This window comes from Drosophila bipectinata, chromosome 3R (assembly GCF_030179905.1).
Source record: "Drosophila bipectinata strain 14024-0381.07 chromosome 3R, DbipHiC1v2, whole genome shotgun sequence".
Lineage (NCBI taxonomy): Eukaryota > Metazoa > Arthropoda > Insecta > Diptera > Drosophilidae > Drosophila > Drosophila bipectinata.
In genome coordinates, this window is record NC_091739.1 from 4,591,347 (window position 1) to 4,604,861 (window position 13,515).

At 44.8% G+C, this 13,515-nt stretch overlaps 2 protein-coding genes across 4 annotated transcripts in view; one reads left to right on the top strand and one right to left on the bottom strand.

The window, feature by feature from the left end:
* Positions 1 to 13,515, top strand: part of Ptp99A (Protein tyrosine phosphatase 99A) — a 114,117-nt gene that overhangs the window by 22,662 nt on the left and 77,940 nt on the right. The window lies entirely within an intron of this gene.
* LOC108128094 (uncharacterized) lies at positions 7,897 to 10,740 on the bottom strand. Its single transcript, XM_017245478.3, has one exon. It carries the CDS (start codon positions 10,639 to 10,641, stop codon positions 8,758 to 8,760), a length of 1,884 nt encoding a protein of 627 aa, XP_017100967.3. The 5' UTR covers positions 10,642 to 10,740; the 3' UTR covers positions 7,897 to 8,757.

Genomic DNA, 13,515 nt, shown 5'->3' on the forward strand with positions numbered 1-13,515 from the left:
CATAACACGCATACGACACGTTGCCACCCAAACAAGGATCGCCCAAAATATGAGTAATTAGCCGTAAAAATACAAACAATATAATATTTAGAATGTGATTACAGGTTGCTATCGTTATGATAGCCATGCTACAACAATGAATCACAAACAATTTACCAACTAACAACTTTTAATGTGTGTTGGCAGTAACAAAATGGAAGTCCACCCACACATCCACACCCGCACACTAGCACGGTATGAAATAACAAACAAACCCTCAAAGGTGCGGGTGTGCGGGTGTGTGTGTGCGTGTATGCAAAACACCAAGAAACAAACGAAATTCCGTTACGGAAAAACAGAGAAAAGAAACCGTACACCCGAGCAGGAAAACACCTAAACAAACAGCACGTGGGTCCCTGGATAACCCGGATTGTTTCGCCAAAGAAAACAAGACCAGGAACTCCCCAGGTCTTTAATAAATTTTTTGTGATAGTTCTCCCCGAATGGTAGAGAGAAAATGACTGCCAAGAAAAAACGAATATATAAAAGTGCTTATGCCGGGAATTACTATCAAAAAGGCATTAAGCAGCCATATGGGGCAACGATAAATGCGAGCAACTAAATTTAAATTTAAGCGGTTGCCAGGCACCACCAACCAAACAGAAGAGGAGAATGAGAGCCTCTGAAGTGGGGCACATGAATACACTTGAAGAAAATCTAGAAAGAATACTTAAAATGAGATACATACAAATTATTATTTGAAATTATGAAAACTCAAGAAGAAAAATATTTCTTTAAAGGGATAGGTTCTTGTATAATTTAAAAGTTTATATATTTTTTTAAGTGCATCCCACTAGATAGGTAAGACATACGTGTGTACCCACAGCGGATGTGCGTGTTTTCAGTCAGACCGGCTGCCTGCCACCTCACTTCCTAATGCCGCAAAGTCATTTGGTGGCTTATGTTGCGCCTCTCGCAACCGACCGACCGACAAACAGACGCACAGAATTGAGTTAAGGTGAAAAATATGCAAAAGACAAAACAGCAGCGAAAACACCGAAAAACGAAATCCCTCGCAATCGAACAAAAAAGGAGGCAGCACATGCACGCACAAACAACTTGGCGTTGATCATTTATAATGCGTTTGCGTTGGGTACAACACGGCGTATGGGTAACATGCTTTTTCCACTAGCCGGCCGTGAATCGTATTTGCCGTTGCCGCTGGTAATGGTTTTGGTGTTGCCATTGGTGTTGTTGTCGTTGTCGTTGTCACTGCTATGCGTGCGTTGTTGCCATTAGCCGAGCTTCGTTTAACGCCTGGCTAGGTTGTCCCAAGTCCTTCAGACAGGTGAAAGCCCAATGCTCCTAATTTTCGGAATCATTAAAAAGAATGTCTGCTACCATTCTATCTATAAAACACAACATTTTCTAAAGAAAAAGATTTCAAGACAAAAAGTTTTCAAAATAATACGCTTATTAAATTATCCTTGTCTGGTAAGTTCTTTAAACATGTCTGAATACAAGACTGTTTAGGTCTTGTTTTTTAATAAGGTTAGTAAGTTCCTAGAAAGTGTATTGGATTTTCGGCTCCTTGACTCCCACGGCCCCGACTTATTTCATTTCTTTGACTTTCTTCTCTGAAGAACACATAAATAGACCCACTCCCATTTCATCCATTTTCCCATTTCTGGTGCTTTTCCTCGTCACTGGTCCGACGCTTCGAGAAGATGATAAATTAATTGGTTTTTTATTTATGACGCGATGCCGTTGAGGGGCACTGCCACTCCTTCCAGAGACATCCTTCCACAGCCCTGGCTTCTGCGTATTTTGGCAAATTGTCACTCCCCAGTGTCTGGCCTGGATGTGTGAAAGGCTCTTTTTGTTCCGAGGCTCGTTTCATTGCCTGCTAATTGATTTACGCCCAGACGCTGGCTGTCATCGATTGATTGAGAGCAATAAACTGCTGACCTGGTCCAGTGGCCTGCGTTCATGGCCGAGTTAAAGCAGCTGCCACTGACAATTTATTAGCAAGTGTAATGAGGAGAGTTTATTAGCAGCCCGGCTTGTGTTTGCTTCTAATTGAAATTTACATGCTCACCGGACATTGAAGCATATCCTGCCGACCACTCCCAGGTCCGTGTGTCTGTGTGTCTAGGTAAGGCAAACAATTGTCGTCATTAAAATAACGACAAGGATGCCCAGAACCAACACGACCAGTGCAGATGCTGCGAGAGGTCGACTGCCGTTCGTGTGCATCTGCAAGACAATAAATAAAGACAATTTGCAGCTGCAATTATTATGAGAACCGATAAGCCTGCTAAGCAGTTCAACATGTGCTTAATGGGGTCCCATATAAACAAGACAACCTCTCTCTCCGTTCGGGAAAAGCAATCTGGGTCAAAATGCACCCGGAAATGTTAAGTAGTTTCTGAAGTGGTTCGTGCTATACTAATTTAAAATTACACATGGAAAATGGTCTTTAAGCAGTAAATGATTGGTTCACACATCTGGCTTAAGTCTGCCCAGAAAATTATTCTCTGTGCAGTGGATAATGAAGTTCCATCTACTTTAAGCTGTCGCCATTGACAGTTCACTCGGGGCAGAGCAGCAAACAGGCTGCTTTCAACTTCAAAGTGCTTCGAATTAGTCGGCACATGCACAATTATTTAAGACCTGTCTGGTAGAAATGTTAAGTGCTCTGTGGTCCGCAAAGGAAAAGTTTCAACGCCAGCTAGCCCGTATTGCAGGCGATTCCATCATTGGCCCGAAAACTTGTGGCCTTTGCCTGTGGCCTGGCAATTTCGGAAACCAATTCGGCCAAATCCAGGCGAATGCGTTCTAAAAGGAGCCCCAGTACCAGCTGGCACTTCGATCAGCATATGAGCATATTCAGTGTCATTAGCCCGGCTTAGTTGCACACAAAAATTAGTCTAATGAAAACAAATGGACATCTAGATTAATCCAATACTATCTGTCGCCTTATTTATAGAGCAGCAAGGAAATAGAACAAACGGAAAAAATAAAACGAAATCCAAAAAAAAAAAGGAATAGTCATTGTGACCCACTTGTGGGGATTTTTGTTCCAAGGCAAACCACTTCATTAGCCGGGCCACAAAAAGTGCACATCACGGTGGGAAGGAAAAAATGGTGGCAAAAGCGAAATCAATACGAAAGTGGTGTCATTAGTGGGGAGATCTTTTTTTATGCATCCCCAACACGCGAGCGCGCCCCTCATAAAATGATAAACTGCCAGCAGTTTTCAGCACTCTGCCAGCTAAGCTTATAAACAAATAATCATGGAGCATTTTAATGAGCAAACCAAGCGCTTAATAGTTAATGTTGTAAGGGAGAGCAGTTGATGTTGCTGCTGCCGCTGATGTCACCTCATCCTTCTTCCAGCTGCCGCAGCACGCGCAGGCAAACAAGCGCCGGATGAGTGGCAGACAAGAGCAATTTGCATCTGAAGGCATTTAAGTTTCGCATGCTCTGTAATTAAAATAATAAACACGCGCAAAGTGCATTAGAAATTTTAGCCGAGAGCTTAAGAGGGCTCCGGATGGGCCACGCCCCCGACTTGCAATCAAATGAGTCAGCCGCACCCATAACAAAAACCAAACGACAACGGCAACAGCAACAGCAACAGCTACGGCGACTTTGACTGGCGGCTGAAAAGCTGGCTAGACAACGGCGCACGTTGCGTATACGCAACGCTTCACTTTGTTTGCTTTCCTAAAACGACGAAGCTCTGTTTATTTGCGTGGCAAGCTCGTGATATTTGTGTTGGTTGTTTCACTTAGAGCGCGCTGGCAACCTGGCCCCAGGTGTGCCATCATTTCGTAGGAACGGGGCCAGAACAATGGATGGAAGGGTGCATGGTCGGGTGACTGCAGCGGTCCATTGTGGTGGCATGCACCACACACTTGACCTGCAAAAACTGTTACAATGGCAGATGCACGGCAAAAAAAATAAAAGTGAAATAGGATATCAGTTTAAGGTTTCCATTTATTTTTTTTATCCGTCGACACTTTCCTCAAGGGACTCGAGTTGTTCAAGTCCTGTATGTATGTATGAAATAGAAATAAATTAAAAGTAGTGTTGATTTAATTGCAAGATCTACTTTCTTCATGTTCAGAACCAGGTCACAATCAGGAAATTCCAAAGAATTGAAGCTTGAGGCGTTGCTTTTCCTGGCCTTTGAAGATTGTTTGTTTCAATTTGCCACAAATTTCAATCCGAGGGAGTGCCCAGGGTGAGGGGAGAAGAGTCTCGCATGCAACTTACCATCCTTCCCCCCTGGCATTTACCCTTCGTCGTTGCAACATTTAAATGTTTCCAAGTACTTAGCAAAAATGCTGCTGCCAGGCCAAAAAAGGATGAAATAAAAAATAGAAATAAAAGCCCGAGGGCAACACAATGAGACACTTTTGCATTTCCGTCACTCGCACACAAACACACACTCAAAGGAATGCTTCTGCTAAACACTATGGCGAAACAAAATATAAAAATTACAGCAAGTGGAACTTGGGGGCGTGGCCGAGGTTGACTGAGTGGTTAGCTGCCCGCCTGCATTACATCTGTAGCCGTCAACTGTGTCAGCTATAGCTGATGGTGGTGCTGCTGCTGCAGCTACTGTTGCAGCGTTGGGTGTTGAGTGCGTCTGTCGACGCTCGAGTGCAACAAACACAACGCAACATCAGCTGCCACATACTGATGTAGCGACGGGTGGGTGGATGGGCGGTGTACTTGAGAGTCACTGTGTCAGTAAACAACTGACCCACTTTGTGATGAACAGGCCGCACCACCACTAGCTGCGATACTACCAGCAAACTACTGCACCAGCAGTGGTGGCGGCAGCCGCACACTCTATTTATCATATTGCACGCTGCGTGGCATCCACAAAGCGTACCATACTTTTTGGACAAAAAAAGGACGAGACCAGGCCAAAATGAAATAGAAAGCTGAGATGCCAACTTGGATGTTTTCTCCCCAAAAGCATTAAAAAAGCTGCAACTAACCAAGCAGCTTTAAAAATATGCTTCAAGAAAATAATAAATATTTTGATTGAATAAACAAACATGTGTTCTTTGAAAATATTAACAAATTAGACAGCAAGCAATATAAACGATTAAATGTAGAACCATTACTTTGGCTATTTATTTTGGCAACAATTGGAAACACTCTTGACAAGGGGAAAGTGAGGGGCAGATGAATAAAATATGCGGCATTTAAATAGCGCAAAAATATCTATGAAAATATTTTTGTTGGCCAGACAACTCGTTCTGCCCGCCTGGGCTTGCATTGTTTTCGTTCATGGCAAAATAAATACGTTTTCCATTATTTTCACTCTCTGCTGGTTGGCCCGTTTCTGCTGTGTGTGAGCTGTAGGGAAATTTTTGAATTTTCGCTTTTGCCGGCTAAAGCGCGGAGTTACTGCGATGATCCTCACCGAAAATGTTCCTTTTGGCATTTTGGCAATTTGTCAGCGCTAATTTCACGTTGATTATCTTACACACTCCCATGCCCACAAACAAATATATGTATATGTACTAAAATACATATTTACGGGAACGTATTGTGCATTATGTAATCATGACTGCTCCATTTTGGCTGTTGTCTTTGGTTTTGCTTTGGCAAGCATTTTTCCGCTGACAATTAAATGAAAGTAAGATAAATTGTCGCATTTGTTTACAGTTCAACTTGTCGTTTGTGTTTAATTTAAGCGAAATTGTCTGGGTGTGTGCAGGAGGCAGGGAGCTGCACAGCAGGATGTCGGTTAAAGAGAGTGTGGGCCAGGGCCAATCGACAAGATATAGTAAGGCCGGAACGGGCTGCCAGTTAGCTGCCTTAATTTATTAGACAAGCTGAGTTCGCGGCATACGCCTTGCCGCAAATATTTCGGCAAGGATAAATTCCCCAGTGTCGTGTAATTTGTTGCTCAGTTTGCCCCATTGCCAGTGGGCGTTAGAGTTTTGTGTGGGCGTTCCAGAGTGCCAATTGGCTGAGTTTGGTCGTGTATCTTGCAAACTTTCGATGTGAAACTTTTGTTCCACGAACGCTGTTTAGTTAAAGCTATAAATAAATATGAGACGACCTAGCCGCATAGTTTCTGCTTTTGAAACACTCGCAAAGCCTTTCAAATTAGATTAATAAAAAGGAGATTTCCTTTTGAAGTTGCCACTGGTTAACCCGCATGGCTCGAATGCAAATACAAGTGCATGCGGGCGCCCATTACACTATAGGAAATTTGACCACTTTTTCTGGCCAAAAACCATTTTTTGAAAGTTAAAGAATATAAATAATTTTAACTGCATATCATTCACAATAGATTAATATTTAATGTTGCGTACCAGAAATTTCCATAGATGGCGCCACTGCGAAAAAATCAGCTGTTAAAAACAGCTGTTGATGTTAACATTTGCATGAGCTTAGAATTTAAGATTTTTTGGTGCTATTTTTAAAAAGCGAATACTGAAAATTTTATGGACAAAATCAAAAGTTTTGAAATGAATACTTCTCAATGTGGTTTGTATTATGTGTTTGTGTATGTGAAGTGTCCAAAAAACTTGTGTTGTCTTTTTAATAAAGTGAAAATGTAAGTAGTCTAGCAACAGAAATTTTTAGAATTAAATCACATTTTTAAAAAGAGATTTAAACTAAGTCAGGCCGAGTCGGACAATGTAATTTAGTCCATGTTTTAGATTGTTTAATTTTCTTCAAATGAGTGAAATATGAATATGCATAAAGATGCACTTTCGAAGAAATTCATAATTTAAGGAGGCAACCTCAACACCTTGAATGTGAATCTGTTAGCTGTGAGACTAGTGCAAAACCGAACAGTTAGCATGTTATTTTTAAATAGGGAGCGGTGCCACGCCCACAATTTTTTCATTTCTGAGTTCTTTTGACCATATAAACTCAAATCAAAAATCAAAATCTAAATATCTTGCAAAGTTTTTGAGTTAGAATGTGTTTCTTAAAAAGTGGGCGGTGCCACGCCCACATTTTTTTTAAATCTTAATTCTATTGACCATGTGAACTCAAATCAAAAATCAGAACTTAAATATCTGGTTTCGTTCTTGAGATATTATTTTTGGCCAGAAAAAGTGGTCATATTTCCTATAGTGCATTAGCATAAACTTTAAGGTCCTTTGCACACACAGTCAAACACAAGGACACAGACACACGTGCACAGAAGCGCGGAAATATTGTTAATGTCCTGCGGCAGGCACAGCAACACTTGAACTCTGAGTGCCGGCGCTTCAGTGTTTTACGAAGGAAACTCTCGGAGCGTGGAAAGCCAGCGGGCCAAGCTCTTTAATGACGACCGGAGTTAAGTAATTTTCCTTGTATTTTCCGGCAGAGGCCGCACGCCAGCGCCGTTGGCTTAATGCGCTTGTACCTGTCGCAGCTGCAGCCCGCACTTTGTTCCAGCTGTTGCTCCTCCAGCTCCTGATCCGCCTGCCAATGGCCGTTGGTGTCATTTGACTCGCAATTACCAACCACCTCGTCACCCAGCCACCCACTGTACCACCCATTTCAGCCACTCGAAGGACGACCTCCAAGTGGCCCACTCCCAGGGCTCCTTCTTCGTTTTCTACTTGAGCACAATGTAAATTTGATTATCGCTCGGGCAAATATTTGTCAGCCACTCACTGAGTAGGAGGTGGGGGTTTTTTTAAGTGGATGGGGAAGGATTTCCTGGGCTAGGGGAGACAGTGCTTTGAATTGGCTGCCAGCTTTGTCACTGACATATTTATCTAGACGTTTGCCGTTGACATTTTTGTTCACTGCCACTGAAGCCGATTCCTTTCATCTACACTGGAGGAAAGTTTTTATTGGGAAAGAAAAGTAATTAATAAGTCTGCTTAAAAAATAATTAAGGACACTCGTTGTTTTATTATTTAGTATTATTTTTAAACATTTTGAAGTATTTTATTTTATCATTATAGTATTTAAGACACATATCCTCTGTGTGGAAAACTCGACTTTTGTTTAGCCCGTCATGATTAATTAAAACTTGCCTTCTATTTGGCATTGTGCTTGCTGTTGTTGTATCTTGCCCCTTGTTGTTGCTCTGGTGTTGTTTGTTGTTTTTCCGGTCGTCCAGTGTGAACATGTTTCTTTTTTACCACGCAGCTTTTCAACAAATTACACCAGGGCCTCTCATTTTGTTGGCCTTTATTTTGTCAACAGGCCCGGAGAGACGGGCTGGCTGGCTGGCTGTCGGGAGGGGGCAGGGCAGATAAAGGCACAGGCTGGCAGGCAGGGCTATCGTATCGTGTCCTATGGATTTCACAGGACCCCCGAGGGGGCGTGGCACCGAAAGTTGCGGGCAACGGATTTGGACTCATTAGGCTCGTTCGCAGCCGATGTCGCCGCTGGTGTGAAAATTGCGCAAATATGTATAGACAAGTAGCTGTCTGTGTGTGTGTGTGGATAAAAGAGGTGTTTTATTTGTGTGTGTGTGATGGGGTGGCAGGGCGAGTGGGCGGGTGTCTATGTGTAAACACAGGACTTAATGAGAAAAGAACTTGCTCTGCTGTTTGAGTTGGTTCCTGGTCCTGTCCCCGCTTCCTGCTTTTTCTGGCGCTTTTTGTTTTCGGTGATGTCGGCGGGCTTTATTTAGTTTACAGAGCTCAGGTGTTGGTGTAAATGCAAATAAATGTGTGAGTGGGACTAAGCTAACGGACATGCAATATAATTCCTTTTCGATTTCTCGAATGAAAATCCCATTAATTGTGTGTATGTACGGGTGTTTTTTATAATGTGATGCGTGTCCTAGTGGTTATACCTGCCGGTGCAGTTGGCATTTATTATCTCGACCATTTCGCTGTCGAGTGTCAGATGATCGACAATATCCAGCAGGATCTCCACATCCTTGAGGGTGGCGACCGTTTTCGGGGAACCCAATAAATTGACGTGCCTCCCATCGATATTCGCATAGAACCATTTGTTCTTGAAGACAACGGCCCGATCGTAGGACACCCGGCACTTGGTCCTGTCCAGCGTCGAACGCCGGAACAGGACGCACGACGGCTGGTACTTGTCCCGCTCCTCCTCGGGTATGTTGTATGGCTTCAGGTCGCCGGTGAATATGGTCATTGTCTGGCGCTGCATTAACGTTGGCGGCACCTTGTAGAGGTTGATGACTCTGGACCATTTGCTGGACGGCATCTTGATCCGGCCTGCGGCATTGGCCAGCTTAACGAGCGGCAGCGCCAGGAAGGTGCGCTGATGCTCCGTCGTTTTCGGCGGCGATTCCCACGGTATGATCACGTGCCACGACTCATAGCAGGTGATCTTTTTAACGACGCACCCGTCCTCCTCGCCATAGGTGGTCGTCTCTGGTGGAAAGTATTCGGTATGGCTACTGCTGTTGCTGCTGTCTTCCGCATCCGCACCATCCGAATCCTTCAGGTCGTCCTCCTGCTGATTATTCTCTTTGCTGCATAGCTGGATACTGATACCGGGCTTCTTATAGAGCGTCAGCTCCCCAGAACTCGACTCCGAACCGGACTCATGCAGTAGCTGCGACAGTTTCCGCTCCGGGCGAGCATTGCCGGCCGATGCTCTCTGCCTTGTAGATGTAGAAGCGATTTTCTTGACATTCTTGCGTTTCACAATCTTTGCCCGAGGCTCATCATTGTCGAAATCCAAGTCGGGCTCCAGTTCATCCTCCATGTTCATAAGCGGATTAATGGCCTGCGCTTTCTTGCCCATTTCCGTATTGAGAATTCGTGGCTGTCGCTTCATTGGAATAAAGTTTTGATTGTAGCCGGAACGCGATTTTTTGGCGGTGTTGCTGCGTTTGGGTAAACTCAAACTTCTTAGCGAGAAGCCCACCGACGAGGGGATCGATTTCTCGACCGCGCTGCTGCTGGGTGGGATGCCCCTGGTGCGGGGCCGGCCCCGCTTTTTGCCAGTTGCGCCGCTCGTGTGTGCGACTGCTGCTGTGGCAGCGGCGATATTGATATTCGCTCTGCTTATCGAAGGATCTTCCTTATTGATAATGTCGTCTATGTTGACAATGGTGAACGTGGGCACGTCGTCTCCGTCATCCGACTTGTAAAGTTTCGAGTCGATGGCAGCGGACAATGCTCCTCCACGACCACCACTACCCGCGGACCGTGACTTGCCCGGTACAGAGCGATTACCGCTGCCGGTGTTAATCTTAAACGTCACCGATGAACTCCGCGGCAACTTTCGAAGTTTGCGCATCTTGGTGGCCCCGTTGTCGAGGGACACGCTGCCCTCACCGCTGGCGCCCATGAAGCGTTTGCGCGCCACCGGAATATCGCTATCACTATCGTTGCGCAGCAGCTGTTGCAGGCTGCTAGGTGTCGGGCGTCCGGATGAAGCGCCCATCTTGGATGCCACCGATGAGCCGGCCGTGTTGGCCAATTTACTGGCCTTCAGCGGACGTCCAGGCCCACGCTTCACTGACGGCAGCTTGCGGGGACGCAGCTTCTCCTGGAACTCACCGTCGCTCAGATCGTCGTCGTCGTCGTCGTCGTCCGACTTGTGCAGTTGGGAATCGTCATCGTCCTCGGTGATATCGCTCAGATCGTCGATGTCATCGCTGGTGTACTTCGGATTGGGTTTAATCAATCGCCGCGATCGAGTGGCAGCTATAGTCGGCGGCGAACTCATGTTGTGGAACATCTTGGGTGTCTGCGCACGCGATGCCGTCGGTTTGGTGTGTGGCTAATGTTCTCCAGTAACAAATTGGTGTGGCGTCGCTTAGCCTTAATGGCGTCTTGGCTTTCCTCTGTGGCTTTCCAGCACTACACTCCGTTCTGTTCTGCAACACTGGCGCGCTCTGGGCCGAAGAGAGCTTGCCACTTCCTCTAAGAACTGCTCGTTAAAAGTTGCCAAAATGCAGAACTGCGTCGGCGCAGCGTGGTGGCAATAATCGACAAAGCCGAGGTGGCAACGCCACCTGCTAGCGACCATGTTTTTCTACACAACTGTACCACACACACACACGCCACTTGCTTCTGATATTCTGTTATTATTTCCGCTATAAATTAAATATCAAAAGATAATGATAGATAAGGCGGTTTTTGTTAAAGCTCTGTCTGGATGGGAAATCCTTTCAGCTAGAGTTATGGCGAGCTAAGAAAACAATAAAAACTTACCGCCGGAAAGCCATAAAACACTGGTCGGCCATAAACCAAAAAGAAAAACCAACCAATTCAATTAATATCCATGGCCAGACATACATAAATCATATAAGTAGTGTTAAAAAAAATCCGTGTATTATTCTCGGTAGATAAACCAGTTTAAAGAGAAACAACTAAGCAAATCACACTGGGCTTGTAATGAAAAATCATAAACAAAGACTATTGCTCGATTTATAAAATTAATTATGCAGGGATTCTATTTTATCCGCTGTTTTTTCTACGATGGTATTTTATCAATTCGCATAGATCACATCCAACAAAGAGGGACAGAAGACAGCAGCAACAACACTGCTAATTACTTTCTCATTATGCAGGCTATTTAGCTTTAATTACACTAAGCTCCCAGCAACGACAAGGGCGACAAACCAACCCACACAGGCACACACACCGAGGGTGGCAAGGATATGGACCCAAACAAGGACACGTGAAGAGAGCACTCGAAGCGCTTCTAAACTAGCAAAAAAGCGCTCAAATGCTCAAATTCGCCGGCTAAGAGTGGCAACAGCATTTCAGCCTTTCACTTTTCACCTGCCTCGGCTCGGTTTCCGGTTCTGTTGGTCCTCTTGGCTTCGCCTGCTGGCAATTCCAATTTACGGAGCAAAATGTGCAGAATTTTCCATTTGAATTTTTTGGGCATGGTGCCTGAGGGTGGCAGTTGGGAGGTGGCAGTTGGGAGCTGGGAGCCGGAGGGACACGCTCTTTTGCGCCAATTTGCCGGGTTTTGCAGCGAAAATTATGCAGCCATAATGAGGCAAGCTGCCAGCATCCAGTCAGTGTATTCTTTACGATCAATTTTCAGGCTTTCAATCCGGTTTCAGTACGCCAGGGCTCGGTTAATTATATCAATTTAACAAAGAGCAACGGCGATGAGATTTTGCATACGCACCTGCCAGAGCGAAAGTCTTTGAGACAAAATACACAGAGAAATAATATTTATACATTATTATAATAAAAAAAGCGAAGCTTTTGGTGTATTTTTAAGGTTTAGTCAAGTATTATTGTTTGCTTATCCAACCCACTAATTTAATATCTGGTGACTAACCCATATTCCTCTCAGTGCATGTGTGGGTTTATTTGCATTTTAATATGGCTCGTATTTTATGGGGCTTTCATATTGTTGTAGGTATTTATAATATATTTTCCCTTTAAGCCGCATTTGTGTAATGAAACGGAAGGGATTACCGCTGGCCGCCGACTGTCGGTTTGCGGGCTCACCCTACTGCCCTTAGCCCTCAGCCTCCAACCCACAGCCCGGAGCCCTGCTAACCTTCAACTTTCCGCCCACAAGCCTACATCCATCGAACCGAATACACCCATCCTTAACCCGCTCTCATCCACTTTTAGCCCGAAGTTTAACGAAATTGAAACACATTTGCCTGACAGTTGCCATCAGCTTGGCTTCAATTTGATGTCAGCATTATTGACTGATCCTTGGGGGCCCAGGGCTTCCGTCTGGATCGCATATACATATGTTTACCCAAGGCAGAAACACTTCAAGTTGCCTAGTTAAAGTTAAGTGTTCCGGGAGAGGGTGTGGCAGTGCGCCCAGCTCAATCATATTTCATATTCGCCACTTGTCAGCTTTTATCTCGTTTTCGTCATCCCAAGAAGTGCCCATCTTTTTCCCAGTTTCAGTCCTCCCCCACCCTCGGTTGGTTGTCATAATTTCATTATTTGCTGCGTTCAGGCATAAAAAAAGGGATATTGTCTGCCTGTCTGTGTCCTTCGTGGCCATGTGTGTGTGTGGGCTTATGCGTAAGTGTATGCGCGGGTGGGTTGTCATGAGCACGATGTTCGCATGTCCTTTCCATCGATGTCTGCACACGCATTTATTCTTCGTGGCCTTCTGTGGCGGTCGGCGGCCATCGCAGGCTGACAGAAAGTGTCTATACAAACAGTAGACAGGCAGACAGATATACAGAAATTCAGATAGACGGGCAGCCCAACGCAGATACTCAACCATACACTAGCAAAAAATGGAATGGCAATAAAAAATATAAGACATGGTTTTTAAAGATAAACAGCTCTTGTCAAGTCTTGAGAATGAATTTTTAATATTGACAGTATATATCCCTAAAAAATAACTTTAACATTATAAACACGTATATAATTTGAGTGCATGCGTCCTGCCAGTTGACTGACTGTCGTCCTGGCCACGTGCCCCAAGTTACCCATAAGACCGCCCGAGGTCGGGTCTCCAGGCAAGTGTCCACAGCCTGACCGAAACTTCAGTTTTAATTGGATAATTACTCATCCAATTCGGGCTTAAATCCTGGTTGATATTGATGCACCACGCCGAAAGGAGGGTTGTTAATGCGAGTGAACCGTTCGTGGGGTGGAAGGGGAATCCTTA